The following is a 17,688-nucleotide window of genomic DNA, read 5'->3' as shown; positions in this document are numbered from 1 at the left end:
GTGCTAGGCGGGGCAGCGGACAGGCTTAGCTGTGCTGAGTATTTACGGCGCCACAGGCTGGTACAGAATGGTCGTACCACAGCAGGCCGTCAAGCCTACAGGCAGTGCCACGTCTGTCACATGACCAGTGCTGTCCCCCAGCACGAAAAGAGACCTTATACCAATGTGCAGAATGCAAGGTCCCCCTATGCCCTAAATGTTTTTCCGAGTATCACTCCAAGCATGAATACTGAGCAGGTGTGTGGGAAAGTGTAAACAGTGTACAGGAATGCACAAATGTGTGTATTTCTATAAATAAGTGAAATGTTGGATATTATAAGCGATTTATAGTAAGTGCTATATCATGTGTATTTTATAATAAGTTCTACAAGTGTTACTGTTTATTGGATATTGGTGAAAAAGTTATTAGAAATACCTTGAGACAGCCTACCTGTTACCTGAAAGAAAACCACTTGTGAGTGTGCCAGATCCAAGTAAGATGGAGAAACAGAAGAAGGGAAGGACAGGAGGAAGAAGTAGTTGCAAGGAGAGTGGAAAGGTTACAAGAGGATGAGAAAAAAGCAGAATATAAGAGAGAAGTGGAGGAACGATTGGGTAAATATGAACTAAAGCAGTTGGGGGACGTGGAAGGTGTGTGCAAGATATTCACAGAAGAAATATGTGCAGCATGTGAGGTGGTGTGTGGGGTGAAGAGAAGACAGAAGGGGGTGCAAGGAACAGCATGGTAGAATGAAGAGGTGAGACAGGCTGTGACACAAAAGAAGAAAGCATACAACGAATGGATGAGAAATAGGGGAGTGGAAGAAGTTGAGAGGCGGAAGAGAGAGTTATATGCAGAAAGGAAGAGAGAAGTGAAAAGATTAGTAAGTGAGAGTAAGAAGAGAGTGGATGAGGAATTTGGAAGGAACTTAAGTGTAAAGTGGAGGGACTGTAAGAAAATGTTTTGGAAAGAGGTGAAAAGAGTAAGACAGGGTGGCAGTGAAGTTTGTAGGTGAGTGAAAGATAAAAATGGTAGATTACTAGTGAAGAAGGGAAAAAAAAGTGAGCAGATGGAGAGAACACTTTAAGGAATTGTTGAACATAGAGAATGGAAGTAATGTAAGTATAAGTGGCTGGGGAATGGCTGGGAGATGGAGGGAGGTGAGAAGACAGGAAGAAATCAGTTGGATAGAAGTTGTGGAAGCAATGAAGAAAGTCAAATTGGGGAAAGCCCCAGGAATTGATGGAGTGTGTGGTGAAATGTTGCAGCATGGGGGAGAGATAGTAGTAGAATGGATGTGGAAGATGTGCAGACTGGCCTCGGAGGAAGGCAGAGTCCTGGAGGATTGGAAGTCAGGTATAATTATTCCCTTGTACAAAGGAAAAAGGGAAAAAGAAGTGTGTGGTAATCATAGGGGCATTTGTCTTCTTAGGGTAATAAGAAATGTGTACGGTAGGATACTTATTGACAGAGTTAGGGAAATAACAGAGGAATTAGTTGGAGAAGAACAGGGAGGCTTTAGGAAGGGAAGAGGTTGTGTAGATCAGATATTCATTCTTAGAGCTTTAATGGAAAAGTTTCTAGAGAAGGGAAAGAAGTTGTAAGTGGCCTTCATGGATTTGGAGAAAGCATGTGACAGGGTGGATAGACAAGGATTGTGGAAAGTATTAAGAATATATGGAGTAGCTGGGACGTTGTTGAATCCTGTGAAGAGTATGTTTGATGGTGCTAAGGCTGCAGTGCATGTGGATGGTGAACTGAGTGAAATTTTCTCTTTGAAGGTTGGGTTGAAACAGGGATGCGTCATATCTCCATGGTTGTTCAATCTGTACATGGATGGGGTAATAAAAGAGATACAAGGTAAGGCAGTGGATGTTGGAGTGGCCTAGTGAGAGAGGGTAGTGTTTGGAAACTCCCTGTATTGTTGTTTGCAGATGATACTGTGTTGTTAAGTGAAGACAAAGGGGAGCTGCAAGGCTTGGTGGATGAGTTTGGGAGAGTGTGTAAGAAACGGAATCTAAAAGTGAATGTCTCTCTCATCTCATCAGCTGTTTGAGTGTCCACTGCAGGACCGGCCTATCCCAACCGAAGTGGGGACGATACAGCCAATGTATCTCTACCAAGTGGCTTAGGCTGTCTGGTAGAGATTGTATGTACGGTGAGAAGTGCTTGTAAGTGTAATTGTAGTGTTGGAGTGGCTTTGGATGTGTGTGTAGTCTGTGAACCAAGTGTAATCGGCCTGGGCAAGCCGACTGGGTGCAATCATACTTTATAGTATGCGACACTGGTTCAACCACAGCACCCCTTATATCCGCCAAGCAGTACGTGGCATGAAGAATGCGCCCAAAGTTTATTACCCTGGCAGGGCGCGAACCCTTGTTCTTCAGTGTACGAAAACGCACACTTTACAAAGGTGAATGTAGGGAAGAGTAAAGTGATGGTCTTTGAGAGAGGTGAAGTCAGTGAATGTACAGTGAGGTTGGATGGTGAGGAAATGGAAAAATGTGAGTACATTTGAGTACTCGGGGAGTGTGATGAGTAAGGATGGAAGTTTGGAGGGTGAAGTGCATGAAAGGGTACAACAAGGATGAAAGGTTGCTGGTTCCTTGAAAGCAGTGATAAGAAACAGGGAAGTGAGCATGGAAGTGAAAAAGTTACTACATGACAGTATTGTGATAACTCTAACATATGGATGTGAAGCTTGGACGTTGTTGGAAGGACACAAGTCAAGAGTGAGAGCAATGGAAATGAGTTATTTAAGAGGAGCTTGTGAAGTCACAAGGAGGGACAGGCTGACAAATGAGGATATAAAGAAGCATTGTGGTGTGAATGTGGATGTGATAGGATGTGTTAGGAGGAACACACTGAGGTGGTTTGGCCATGTGGAGAGGATGGAGGGTGAGAGACTGAAGAGGAGAGTGTATGTGAGTGAGGTGGAGGGGGGGAGAGGGAGGGGAAGGCTGAGGATTGAGATGGAGGGATGGAGTGGAGAGGTATATGAGAAAAGGGAGTGCGAGTTGGAAGCAGGGCAGTGAAATGGCGGGGGACAGGACGACGTGGAGGAGATTTGTTTGTGGCCACCCCGTACAGGATTAAGGCGTCTGGCAATAGATAGATAGATGGATAGAGTGGGCCAGAAAGAAAAATACCTGGTTGGCTGTAACAAAATTATTTCACTTGAAACTCAGGAAAAATGTGATTAATATGAGCATCAGTGTATTCTACCTGTTACCTGAAAGAAAACAACTTGCAAGCAGGCCAGAAAGAAAATAACGTGGTTGGCTATAACAAAAATTTTTCACTCGATACTCAGGGAAATTGTGCTGAATATGAGCATCAGTGTATCCTACCTGTTACCTGAAAGAAAACCACTTGTGAGGAGGCCACAAAGAAAATTACCTGGTTGGCTATAACTAAAATATTTCACTCGATACTCAGGGAAATTGTGCTGAATATGAGCATCAGTGTATTTGTGATGTAATGTAAGTTGTGCATAACATTATAAGATTTTCATGATGCTCCTGATTAGTATAAATCAGTTTGAATTATAGTACAAGTAATTACCTCATACTCAACAATAATGCATGAAACAGCCACAGCATTTACTTGTCAAAGTGCAATCATCCGTAAACATGATGTCAAGAGCAATTATAAGTGTCCTTGTAAAGGGAAATTATTGTAACTGATGGAAGAAGTGCATTCAGAAAAAAGAAGAGATATTTCCTTTCCCACACACCTGCCGGGCATATTGGCACTTTGAAACGGGTGGAAAACTCTTTGGGGACAGGGTGATGACTCATCCTTACAATGGTGAGTATGGAGAAGTTGAAAAATGAGTGGAATTTTCCACATTCCATCCATGGACACCCGGGCAGTGTTACAATCACCACTCCAGTCAGTGCTGCCAATGCTAGTCACCGAGGCCAAGGCCATGGCCAGTTGCGTGCGGTCGGATCAGCCCCGCCAAATGTGAAAAACCACTCATCCTTACTCATTGATGGGACCACCTAGAGACCTCGGGATACCTTCTTTGGAAAGAAGAAGAGTTGTTGAGCCTTATGAGGTTTTATTTACTTTTCTAGCTATAATATTTTGGCAGATATTATGGTTTGAAGTATGGGTATTTTTGCCAAAATCTCGGAAATCCCCTGTAAGGAGGTATGGGCGACGGCTGGGAACCCTCAGCGGCTAGGGGTTAAACATATTTATCATCATCATCATCTGGACCTCTTTTCCAATCCATGGATGGGGTGAGGTAGGGTCCAGAAAGCAAGAAAAATACTTGATAGAATAAGATACCAAGCAAAGTCTGCCCAATTAAATGGGTCACACTCCCATTCACTCACCACTGAAGTCCTCGCAATCCCAACTCCATATCACAGACATAGACATCCAAACTTATGCACTTCATACCGCCAGTCAGCTAGAGTAAATCCAATGACTACCACTTCACCGGGAAAGAAGAGGGATGCCAAACTAATGCAGCAAATCAACAGGGGAAAGCTGATTAATATTGGTATCAGAACTGGGGTGGAAAAATCTGCTATAATCAGTATCGTGTTGGTATTGACTTATTCTTACAAGTATTATGCCAATAAATGCATAGCAGTAAATTTTATAACAGTTATTTTGAAAACAGAAAAACCACACTTGTAAGCAGCTGCTGATGAGAGATGGTCATTTGATACTGACAAAACCAATATCAAGTGCATCATGAACGATGGTGGGAACTACTGATTGTCCACATTCTACTTACCAGTTATTAGTATTTTGATCACAAATTCAATCTCTTTTCATAATTCTGAGTTATTCATTGCTGACCTGGACTGTAATGTATCACAACTGAACAGTACACTGTAAAGAATGTGAGATGTAGACAACACTTCAGTACTGTAGAGGTGAGGCGTTTTCAAATGGAGGTGGGTCTGATGATGATTTTTTTTTGTCCCTGCTGTGACATCATCATGACTGAGGAGATACTATTGAAACAAATATGGTAACTGCATAAGAGAAACAAGTCTTGAAAGTCACAGAGAAAGCCCTAAGGACAAAATACTGGCATTTCATGGAAGAATGGATACTGGCTTGATATGAACAAAATATATCTAACAATTATACATACATCACAGACAGCAGGCACATATGGGTGGGGGGTCTTGGGGGCATATGCCCCCTCCCCCTTCATTTTTAGGACATCAATGATTACTTGTGATAAAAGAACAATGTTATCTACCACATCAGTGCAATAAATATCTTCACATTATTGTTATCAAAATTCATTCTAATGATTAAAACAAGTAAACTGAGAGTGCTGTCTGATCTGAATGTTTAAATGGACTAACGGGCAATCAAGTATTAATGTTATTATGAAGGACGGGGAACTGAATTGCTATTCTTGATGATTTAGCCCAGTAAAGTGAAGAGTACAAAGAAGACTATTCATGTATATACTCTGCAGTGATCCCTTGGTTATTGCACACTTGGTTACGGTTTTCATTGTTACTGCTAGATGAAAATCTGCACTTCAGCAGTTATCATGCAATTTCTGGCTAAAAACTTTGTTATCGTGCACCTAAGCTGGTTTCTGCCAACAATGGTGGTGCAAAATCTGTAGTCTCCGAAGGTTTCGAGTAATTCAAAGATGAGATCCTACTCAAAGAGTTAATTCCAGGCAGTGAAGACCATTAAACTCTCCATCCCTAGCCTTAGAACCCCTTACCTAAACAGGTCTCTATATGGTATGTTTCTTTCTCATTGTACCCTTTTTATCATTTACTATTAGCCTAACCATGGTCAACTCCCCAGCCTCATCACTCACCGCAGGTCACCTTGGCTTGCCACAGCTCTTCCCATGTTCAAACTCATTCAGATATACTGAACCCTTTTCACTGCTCTATTTATACCAATTCTCTCCACAAAACCATTTCACCTAAGCACACAATTTTCAACTCTGGAGTCCACAGACTATCTTATTTCACATTTTTCATAAATCACATAATTCCTCATCCTCACTGAATGGAAACATTAGGGGACAAAAATCCCTCCATCTGCTTTCACACAAAACCCCATGGGACTTTTTCAAAAACCTAACACAAGTATGCCCAATAAAGATGAAACGGGGTTTATATGATAATTATGATTATAATCATCGTGACTGTTGTTGGCTTTGTTGTTCTTGCTGCTGTTGTTGCAGCCCCAGGCTCATCTGAACATGAAACCATTGAACTGCAGGTTAAAGTTGCCCTGTTCCTGCAGTCCATCCTCCTCCTTTTGGGGTATGGAAAGTGAGCTGAATGTCATTTGCTGTATAACTAGGCAGCGGAACTGTCCGGGAACATTGGTGCTACTTCATGACGACACCCCTCGGTAGTCGTACCATGATAATTAAAGACTGGAACATGCTTACCCATCCTTAAATCATTGTCCCAACCTATTTTTTTTTTTTTTTTTTCTACCAAAGGATGTAGGGTTCAGAACACAAGAAAAAATTAATGAGCCAAACTCTCATTAACCCACCACTCAAGCCCCCAGAATCCTGACTCCACCATTCAAAACCCCCAAATCCTGATTTCACCATACTGTTGTAACCATCCACACTTAGGCACTTTGTATTAATTACACTCATCACCGGCAATAAACATGAACACAGGTACTCCCCCAACACCACACTTAACCCCTTCGTGCAAAATAATGCAAAATAAGTCAAAATGGTGTTAGGCTGACGTGTAACAGGTGTTGGTCTGAAGGAATGCCAATTAGGCAATTTTGGACAAATTTAATCCATCCATCCATCCATCATCCAATCCTACATTGCCCCATGAGGAGCGTAGGAGCCCGGGGCTAGGCAGTTGGTCTCGACATTTAAGATGAGAGTGACCAGCCTCACTCATCCCTGAGTGGCATTACATGAGCAATCAACCCGAACCACCCCTTGGATATAAACCTTCACCAGCTCAATCCGACTGAAGTGCAATAAATACCCACTAAACCACCAGGTGCCAAAATTTGGCTATATGGTTACCACCCAGCATAGTAAATGGTTTCCTGGTGTACAGGTCACCAAAAATTCAGTTTTAGCATGAAGTGCGTCAATCTTTGGTACGTCATAGGGGAGGGTGTGTTTTTTAAAGGCCAACACTCTCATACAGTCAGCTTTCTCTTGGCTTTCAGTGCACGTAGGGGTGGAGGGATTTTTGGCGATTTACCTGAAAACTATTAAGTATATTGGAATTCCGAAAACACCACATGAAAGCTCGTGAAATTCTGCATCAAGACATATGCTTAGCTCTTGCATGGTGTGGGCAAAATTTTGCACAAGGGTATTGGGAAGTTATTTTCACTGCTGAAAAACATCATTCTCACTGCGTTTTGGTATTTCACTTATCAGTTTTGCGTGTTTTTATCAGCTTATCATATAGCATAAACATCAGCAAAGATGATGCTATGCATTTATACCCATATAACCAATTTCTGGGGCAAATAAAATCCATGGGAATGTTTTCCTTTAGGCCCCGGCCCAAGCTGCCCTCGCGGCATTTTCTCTGATCATGTCCCACAAACTTACAGAACTTACGGTGTGCGAGGGGGTTAACAATGTTCATGTGCCACACCCACCCACCATTAAGATCCTTGGAGTGACATATGGCACTGGACTCACCTTCCAGGATCATGTACAAGGCATGACTCTGCACCACCAGACTCTGTGCACTCCGGGCAATTATACGGCCAGACTTCAGGCAACGAGAAGAAACACTCTCCTTACTCCATACACAATACATTAGATGAATGATGTCCTATGCCTCCCCAGCATGGGCTCCCATCCTATCTAATACCTACTACAACACCTTACAGATCAAAAAGAACAATGCTCTATGCATCACCACTGGCTGCACCAAAACCATGCCCACAGCTCACTTACACTCTGAAACAAAGTCCTCCCCATCAGCAACTACCTTCACATGAAGGGCACACAATTCTATGCAGCAACCTGTTCCATTACATAACACCCCTGTCATTACATGGCAGACACACAACACACCTAGGCACATAAAACAATCACCACACAAACATTATGAAACCCTCTACAACAATATCCCACCTCCAGATAATCCAACACTAGCAATGAAAAAACATCTACATACTCACTTCACCTGCAGGATAAAATAAAACACCATACTACAAATCCCCTCTCCTGACATCCACCCATCAGAGGTGTCCTTAAAGAGAGATCATCAAGTACACCTAGCTAGGCTTCGAGCAGGACATCACCCAGCCCTCCTCAGCTACCAGCTTAGAGATGAGTTGAGTGGAATCACAAAATGACACATGTCCAGCTTATTGATTAGGCACACACAATATAGCACACATAATGGAGCTCTGCACAGGACACACCACACTAAGGTGCAGACACAACTTCAATGGTGTAAGGAACCTATGAGACAACCCCATAGGGGCAGTTATTTACCTGCAGTTGACAGATCTGTCAGAACAGGTTTCACTGGGGTTATGCAACAACAACAAAAACAACAATCACATCAAATATGCTGCATATATCACTAAAACTGTAAAAAGTCTCCAGCTTTAAGTTTGGTGGCTGCAGCTTCTACCTATTCTTCAGACTAGTGTAATGCCATCTGGGGGTAGATATTTAAGAGGAAGCTGTAGTTTGTCATTTCACATGTTGACATGTTTCCACCCTGATGAGGTTCCTTGATGACATTACAGTACTTGTACAGATTAATAATGAGCCACTCCAATACAATTTCCATATGCAATGATCAGTCTACACTCAAAAGCATTCCACACCAATATTTGAGCACGAAGCACTGGCTGGGGTGGATCACCTGTCACTGACAAAGTGTGTGGTGTTCCACTGACTAACGGATCAGTTATCTTCTAGACCCCCACAATACTGAATGGGTACAGTAGGGCTACCCATCTTCGTCAGGTATGTGCAGTCTAGAAGCTGCAATGCACACACTTATAAACTGCATTACAGACGGAGAACAAAATGTACCATACCCAGTAACTCTTGCACTGCCATACAAGTAAAGCCAGACTAACAATTAGAGGATCTGAGGATACTTGTCAAAATTCTTTGTTTCATACTGAATGACAGTGGGCAGGTAAGAATGCACCACCCCTCTCTCTCTCTCTCTCTCTTGTTTTAATGCTTTTAATGCACACACAGCACCAAATACATACATTACTTTTTTTCTTTTTTTTTTTTCCAATTTTAATGTGATTTCTTAGACTTACTGCATACAGTGCAATCAAACTTCCTTTGGAAACTGCAACTTGAAGCATACAATGTCTTGAATCATTAAGCAAATTTGGGTGTTCCTGAAGACCTGCAAGTTATGAGATAGGATATACAGTATACTGGTTTTATGACATGTCTGATGTTCACATATAATGCGGTATCTAACAGAGACAGTATAATGTGCTATCTACCAGAGAGAGAGAGAGAGAGAAGCAGGAAAATGGAGCAAAATTTTTGTCCAATAAACAACTAGCTGGAAATACTAATAAAGTCTTTATAGTATGAGGCATTGTTATTAACATGAATAAGAGATGCATGAGACTAATTCATGTTAATGCTCCTGCATAAAGCTATGAAGATGGAACAATAAATTCTTAAATGAAGAAATAAAAGCTAGACAGACTCAACACTACTACCTTAGTCCTCCTTCCCATGTAAACTAAGGATGAACAGATTAAAGATAAAGCTCTGATCTCTGCCGATGTGCCATGACAGGGAAAAAAAAAAAAAAAAAAAAAAAATGTACAGTAATCCTTCAATTATCCGGACGTCCAGTATCCGAATGATCCATTACCCTGATGCTGTGATCAGGTCATCTGAAACCATTAAACATAAATTTTTCCATTTTATCCAGACAAAATGCTTGCGTCCAGGTGAAAATTATGGCCGTGCGAACATTTTCACTTGCCCAGGCTAGAATAGCCCAGTGGTGCCACAATGTCTGGCTTGGTAGTTCACCCAGCGTCAGCTAGAGACTCCCTCGGCAGTTCCCACTGTGTGCACATGTGCGTCTATGTACATTTGTGTGCATATTTATGAGTGACGGAAAGATTGTATGTATATATTAGCAACATGTGTGTGTGTGTGTGTGTGTGTGTGTGTGTGTGTGTGTGTGTGTGTGTGTGTGTGTGTGTGTGTGTGTGAGAGAGAGAGAGAGAGAGAGAGAGAGAGAGAGAGAGAGATGAAAGTGAAAGCAAAAGTGAATGTGAACATGCAAGTGAATGTGAAGGTGAAAGTGAATGCAAAAGTGAATGTGAAGGTGAAACTAATGGTGGAAGTGAAAGTAAGAGAAGGGAAGGCAAAAGTGAAGGTGAGTGAATGTAATAGTAAAGGTAAACATGAAAGTGAGAAAGTAAAGATGCAAGTGAAGGTGAAGGTGAAACTGAAACTGAAAGTAATAGTGAAATAAAGTGTAAAGGTGAAGGTGAAAGTGAGCATGAAAGTGAATATTAAAGTGAATATGAATGTCAAAGTGAACGTGAAAAACGTAGTTTTTTTTTTTTTTTTATGCAAGGAAGAAGGAACCAAAGGCCATGAGCCTGCAGTAACAGTTCCCTCCAAGAGAAAAACAAAATACAATAGAGAGCCAAATTCAAGATCCGATCATTTTGAGATGCCTGGACACAATGCGTTTGAAAGACTGGAGATCATAGGCAGCAGGAAATACAGATAGAGGGAGACAGTCCCAGAGCTGACCTGTTGCATAAATGAAAGACTGGGAGTAACGGTTAACTCTTGCATTAGAGAGTTGGACAGAAAAGGGATGAGAGTTTGTTGCCAGACGGGTGCTACGCGCCCGTCGTAGAGGTGGAGGAATGCAAGCAGACAGTTCAGAGGAGCAGTGACCATTAAAGTAGCGATAGAAAAGAGATAAAGATGCAACAGTGCGGCGAAGAGACAGAGGTTGAAGGGAGTCAGTAAGAGGAGGAGAGTTAATGAGACGAAAAGCCTTTGACTCCACCCTATTGAGAAGAGCTGTATGTGGGGAGCCTCCCCACACATGAGAGTTGTACTCCACACAGGGGCAGATAAAACCCCTGTATAGAGTCAACAATTATGCAGGGGTAAAGAAAGAGCGGAGTCGGCTTAGCACACCCAATCTCTTGGAAGCAGATTTTACAAGAGATGTAATATGATCTTTCCAAGATAAGTCCCGAGTAAATGAAACCCCAAGCATGTTCAAGGATGATGCAGGATTAAGTTGAATATTATTAAACATTAATGGGTATACCTGTGGAAGATTTTGTCGGGTTGATAGGTGTAAGAACTGAGTCTTAGATGCATTAAAGACAACCATATTATTTTTACCCCAGTCAGAGATACGAGCCAAGTCAGACATTAGGTGTGCCATAGCCTAATCCCTTGTTTCTTGAAGTAACTGTTGAGATGGGTGTTGCGGGAACCTAATGGAAAGGTGAAGGGTGGAGTCATCAGCGTATGGGTGGATAGGGTTAGATGTACAGCTTAGAAGATCATTGATGAATAAAAGGAAGAGAGTTGGTGATAGGACAGAGCCCTGAGGAACACCACTGTTGATAGATCTAGAAGAAGAACGATGGCCGTCCACAACAGCGGCTATAGAACGACCAGAAAAGAAGCTAGCGATGAAGGCACAGATAGAAGGATAGAAACCGTAGGAGGGCAGTTTGGAAATTAAAGATTTATGCCAGACTCGATCGAAAGCCTTTGAGATGTCAAGTGCAATGGCAAAGCTTTCGCCAAAGTCCCGAAAGGAGGATGACCAGGAGTCTGAAAGGTAGGTGAGAAGATCGCCAGTGGAGCGTCCCTGACGGAACCCATACTGACGATCGGAAAGAAGGTTGTGATAGGAAAGATACCTTAAAATTTTTCTATTAAGAATTGACTCGAAAACTTTTGAAATACAGGACGTTAAAGCAATTGGACGATAGTTGGAGGGTTGGGAGTGGTCACCCTTCTTTGGGACTGGCTGAATGAGAGCAAACTTCCAGCAAGAAGGAAAGGTACAAGTTGACAGACAAAGGCGAAAGAGTTTGCCTAGGCAGGGTGTAAGCACAGAAGCACAGTTCTTGAGAACAACAGGAGGGACCCCATCAGGCCCATATGCCTTGTTAGTGCTGAGGCCAGTGATGGCTGAAAATACATCAACTGAAGAAATTTTAATGTCAGCCATGAAGAAGTCAGAGGGGAGAAGTGATGGAGGAACAGCACCGGAATCGTCTAAGGTGGAATTGGAGGAGAAAGTCTGTGCGAAGAGATCTGCTTTATCAGTAGAAGAAATAGCTACAGAACCATCAGAGTAGAAAAGAGGAGGGAAGGATGATGAGGTAAAGTTGTTAGAAAGATTTTTGGCAAGGTGCCAGAAGGAGCGGGAAGAATTCGAGTTGGAGAGTTGAGAGCATTTAGTATGGATGAAATTATTTTTAGTAGAACGAAGAACAGACTTAGCACGATTCCGGGCGGAAATGTAAAGATGATGTGATTCAGGGGTGGGATGGCTCCGGTACCTTTTGTAGGCCTTCTCCTTGTTGCGGACAGTATTAGAACATGCGTGATTAAACCAAGGACTTTCTTGCGTTAGTCAAAGGATATGAGAAAGGAATGTATGCTTCCATGCCCGAGAGAATAACCTCCGTAATGCACAAGGCACACTCAGATGGCTCACGGCCATGGAAGCAATAATCATTCCAGGGAAAATCAAAGAAGTACTGCCTGAGGGCTTCCCAGTCCGCGGCTCCAAAATGCCAGAGACGACGTTTCCCTGGAGGGTCCACAGGCCGTACCGAAGTGATAGGACAGGTTAAGGTAATAAGGTAGTGATCGGAGGAGCCCAACGGAGAGAAAAGATTAACAGAATAAGCAGAAGGATTAGTTGTGAGGAAGAGGTCAAGTATGTTGGAGCTCTCTCCAAGGCGGTCAGGGATACGGGTAGGGTGCTGTACAAGCTGCTCTAGGTCATTAAGGATAGAAAAGATGTAGGCTTGTTCACCAGGTGGATCCGTGAAAGGAGAGGAGAGCCAAAGGTGGTGGTGAACATTGAAATCTCCAAGAATGGAGATTTCAGAGAAAGGAGAAATGGACAGAATGTGTTCCATAGTAGAAGTAAGATAGTCGAAGAATTTTTGATAGTCAGTAGAATTAGGGGATAAGTAAACAGCACAGATATATTTAGTCAGAGAATGACAGGAAAGCCGAAGCCAGAGTGTGGAGAATTCAGAAGAATCAAGTTCAGGAACACGAGAGCAAGATAAGTCGTTGCGTATGTATACACAACAGCCACCTTTGGCTTTGAAATGAGTATAGAGAAAGTAGGAGGATACAGAAAAGGGTTTGCTGTCAGTTGCCTCAGACAGCTGAGTCTCCGTTAGAAAAAGAAGGTGAGGTTTAGAGGAGGAGAGGTGGTGCTCAACAGAGCGAAAGTTAGATGAAAGGCCGCGAATGTTGCAGAAATGAAGAAGAAGAGAGTCAGACAGTGGTTCCAAGCACCTTGAGTCGTCACCGGGAGAGGGGCAGATGGCGGGGCATTTATGGTCCCCCCCCTGGGGACTCCGAGGCTTGATTAATCGACGCCATTTTGGTGAATTTTGAATAGGAAGTGTAGTGTGTACTGTGCATGTAGTTTGGTGAAGACAGTTAGAGAAATTTGTACTGGAGAGCATGCTGGCCTACTCTCTGTGTAACTGAGACACTGAAAAAGTTCAGCAAAGGGGGATGGTCAGGAACTAGTCCTGAGGGCTGATGAAACGGGGGCTCCAGCACTCGCTGTCATCAGCTTTCCATCCACCTCGGGAGTACTGCCCTGCTCGACTGGTGCTACAGTCTACTCCACATAAAAAAAATGAACAGGAAAGTGAAGATGAAGATGATGACGAAGACAAAAATATGTGAACTAAAAATGAAAGTGGAAGCACCCAGTACAGGTGAAGAGAGAGAGATAGAGAGAGAGAGAGAGAGAATAAATACAGGAATGAGATGGGCAAGTGTAGCTGTCACCAAGCTCCAAGCATCTCACTTCACTTCCATTTAGTAGTCTGGGCACGAATCAGACAGACGCAGTCCCGAAAAGATGGCAATGGGCATGCCGATGTCGACCATTCGATGGGCCTGCTTGACCATGGAAACTGCTTGGCTGTGGTTAATAGGACTGCTTGACCAGATAGAGTAGTGTAAAACAACAGGAACAAGTTAGGTTATGTGCGAAGGGGGGCCAGGGGAGAAGTCCATTATCTGAACGGATCCACTTTCCATACATGCTTTGGGTTCTATTATGTCGGGTAAAAGAGGGATTACTGTATAAAAATCGGCAATCCTTCCTGTCTAATAGAAAATTCTTCCTGAATTAACTGTACATATGAGTCCATAACTTCCTTAAAATCATACCTGTAGTAATGTATCCCCTTCAGGATAGACTCAACAGTGAAGGTGTTCACTTCTGAATCATCAGAACTAATGGTGTGTATGTGCTGCACTGCATGTAAAGCCATATCTGAGGAAATTTAAGATGAATTCAGATGAGTAAATCCATTATCTACTTCATGATGGGTTTCATGAATTGTAATAAACCACTTGAGAAGTAACAGTGATTTACTGTACAAATAGGATTCCCGTGCCTGAGTTTTATGTGTGTATACATGTATGAAAGCATATGGTACAATAACTAACTAGCACACACAAAACATGGTAGGCTGCTCTATGATACATGTTCAAACCATATTTGTGGGTCATGACAGGAAACTGATCTGCAGATCCAAGGACACCATATACTGAAACTGTTGAAGAGGCCCACTAAATGCTAAACAGAGGGGTATAGGTGTGGGAAACTTTTTTTTTTTTTTTTTTTAAGTGTAGGGTGAGAAGTACATGTGGTAAGGTGCTTGTTGCAGGGACTGTTCCTGAGTAAAAGAATCTGTATACATAACTGAGTGAGGCTTAAGGGTGCAAATATGTAAGAATGCTGGTCTGGTATGTTTACAAACTCATTAGAGAAATCATGGTAGAATGTGAGGATTTTATTACTATCAACTGCATTGTGCTCACTGGCACTGATACTTGGATTCACTTCCACCAATCAATTCTTAAACTGCTCCCTAAATTCCAGTACCAGGGTAGCATTAACTGATGTAAGTACTGCTGTGTTTCTGTATATGTAGGGTGGAGTCGCCTTGGATCGTACTACTAGTGGAAAAATGTTTGTATAAAATCTGAAAAATTATGGAAACAAAAAGCAATACCAGTCAACGAAACTTTTGGTAGCTGCGCCTCTTTAGAACTACTGCTGAGATAAATGTAACATACTGAAAAAAACAGAAAGGGGTAGCATTTTGCATGCACCATCACTTGGAGGTGAGAGTCCATAGAGATCCACAAATATCATCAAAATAATATTAAGCAGGCACATAACACATAAATCAAGGAAAATTTTTCTTGCATTTGCTATGCTAATTTCTTGGAGGCCGGGAAGAAAATATTGGATGGAAAAATCATGTTTCTAAATCATACTCCTGGACATTAATGAACAATGAACTAAGAAAGACAGGAAATTTTGTTAAGCTAGCAAAATCTGTCAGTTCTTGTCTGGTAAGTTTTGGGAGAATTCCTCTTACCTAACTGCCTGTAATTACTCCCTACTCTGCAACAGATGAGAATACAAAGGTGTCCTTTTGCCCTGACCAATTGCAGAACTTGAGATATGTCTTCATTCACAACAGGCTTCTCTTTCATCTGTGTCAGTAAATTTTCGTTTATTCATTTGTTCTGTTTCATTTATAAACACTCCAACCTGCTTGCATGCATCAGCCTTGATCACCTAACTGCAGCTCTCCATCATGCTTAATCTCTGGAAGCTTCCCTATTCAGGCCCTTATTCCTGAGGTCACACTCTTTGACCTCGTCCCAGGTCTTTCTCGGACTGCGTCTTGCAATCATGCCCACACCATTCACACTTTTCATTTTCTGCAACCAGCAGTCATCTCCCATCCTCTCCATATGTCCAAACCCAAACCATCTCAATCTACCTCTCCTCATCAAAACACCAATATACTCCAGTCCCACCTCTCCTCTTAACTCTTCCATAATAAACCTAGTCTCCCCAGGCCTGGCATTCTGGGATGAACTACGCATCGACCTAATCATTGTAATTTCCGTACATTTGAGCCTGCAAATATCCTCCTACTTTGCTACCCAGGTCTCATTACCATACAGCATTACACTCCTAACACATGCTGGATATAAAGATCCCTTAGCATGGAGGGAGAGCACTCTCAATGTCAGGAGAGGCAACAGCCACAGAGCTAGCTTTAGTCCCACCTCCAGCACACAGCATGTCTCCCAAGTAATAAAACTCTTCCACACACCCAAGAGACTCACCAGCAAGATCAATCCTAAATTGCCTGACAATCTCCACATGTTCTCCCCGACATGCCGCACACATAAAATCAGTATTATCTTGCAGTCTACCTCTGATACCACATCTCTCATGCACCCACCTATCACAAACAGGGCACAAGATGGAATTACTTCCCATGTCCTCGTGTCCATTCTCCCTCTTTTCTTTTTTACAGAACTGCTACCAACCCTAGATACTATCACCTTTGTTTTATCTGCATTTACTCCCATGCCCTTCTACCCCATACAATCTCTCCACTTCCTAAATCTTTCCTCTGCCTTCCTTTCATTCTCTGCAATCAACACCAAATCATCAGCATACAACATCTCCCATGGGATTCAATTTCTGAAGTCACATGAGAGGACTTCAAAAACCATGATAAACAATAATGGGATCAAGACTGACACCTGATGCATGACACTCATGGAAAACTCATTACTCAAATCTCCATTTATTCTCATCTGGGTGCAAGCACATCACATACATAGCCATAACCATTCCAAGCAGCCACTCCTTGATCCTAAGTTTTCTCATTGACCACTTCACCACCTCCCTTGGAACCCTGTCAAAGGCCCTCTCCAAATCAACAAAGATGAAGTACAGATCCCTTTTCTTTCCTACATATTTTTCCTGACGCTGTCGAACAGGGAATATGGCATTAGTGGTCCCTCTTGCTGGCATAAACCCAAACTGAATCTCATCAATATTCACTCTTTTTCTAATTATACTATCTAGAACTCTCTCCATTACCTTCATTATCTGGTTCAAAAGTTTTATGCCTCTATAATTTCCTCTTTCTAGGGCATCACCCTTTCCCTTGCACATATTTACAATCACAATCTTTGGCCAATCATCTGGGATAACACACTCATATATATTTGTATTTATCAGATCAGCAACTAACACCACTCCTGTATCTCCTGAGGCCTTTGGCATATTCAGCAGTCAACCCAGACATACCGGTCCCCTTCACCACCTGCATCCTGCCTATTCCCTTGCACACAGTAGCAACATCAATCAAAGGCCATGGGTAAGACACTAGATCTGCTGATTCCAAAGCTTCCCTGTTCCAGTCGAACTCCTTATTCAGCAACCGATTATAATGCTCTTTCCAGGCGTCTTTAATAACCTCACTGTTCATCGCTACCTTTTCTTCATCATTCTCCGCACACTGCTCACCTATGACATCTCTGTTTTCCCTCTTCATGTGGTTTGCCACCTTAAACATCATATTCTTCCTTTCCACACCATACAGGTTATCCAGTAAAAGTCTCTGAGACTCAGATTTTGCCCTGTATACAT

The 17,688-nt window shown here is 42.4% G+C and overlaps 1 protein-coding gene across 1 annotated transcript in view; it reads right to left on the bottom strand.

Moving 5' to 3' along the window:
* LOC145411898 (DNA repair protein RAD51 homolog 3-like) overlaps positions 1-17,688 on the bottom strand; it is a 176,385-nt gene that overhangs the window by 85,093 nt on the left and 73,604 nt on the right. The window contains exon 5 of the mRNA XM_080281870.1: positions 14,382-14,487. Within this exon, the coding sequence (XP_080137996.1) occupies positions 14,382-14,487 (106 nt within the window). The remainder of the gene's footprint in view (positions 1-14,381; positions 14,488-17,688) is intronic.

The sequence above is a fragment of the Coenobita brevimanus genome, chromosome 91, assembly GCF_032717465.1.
Source record: "Coenobita brevimanus isolate Jiangsu-jjx chromosome 91, ASM3271746v2, whole genome shotgun sequence".
Classification (NCBI taxonomy): Eukaryota; Metazoa; Arthropoda; class Malacostraca; order Decapoda; family Coenobitidae; genus Coenobita; species Coenobita brevimanus.
The sequence above is the reverse complement of the archived record's forward strand: the minus strand, read 5'-3'. Positions and strand labels throughout refer to the sequence as shown.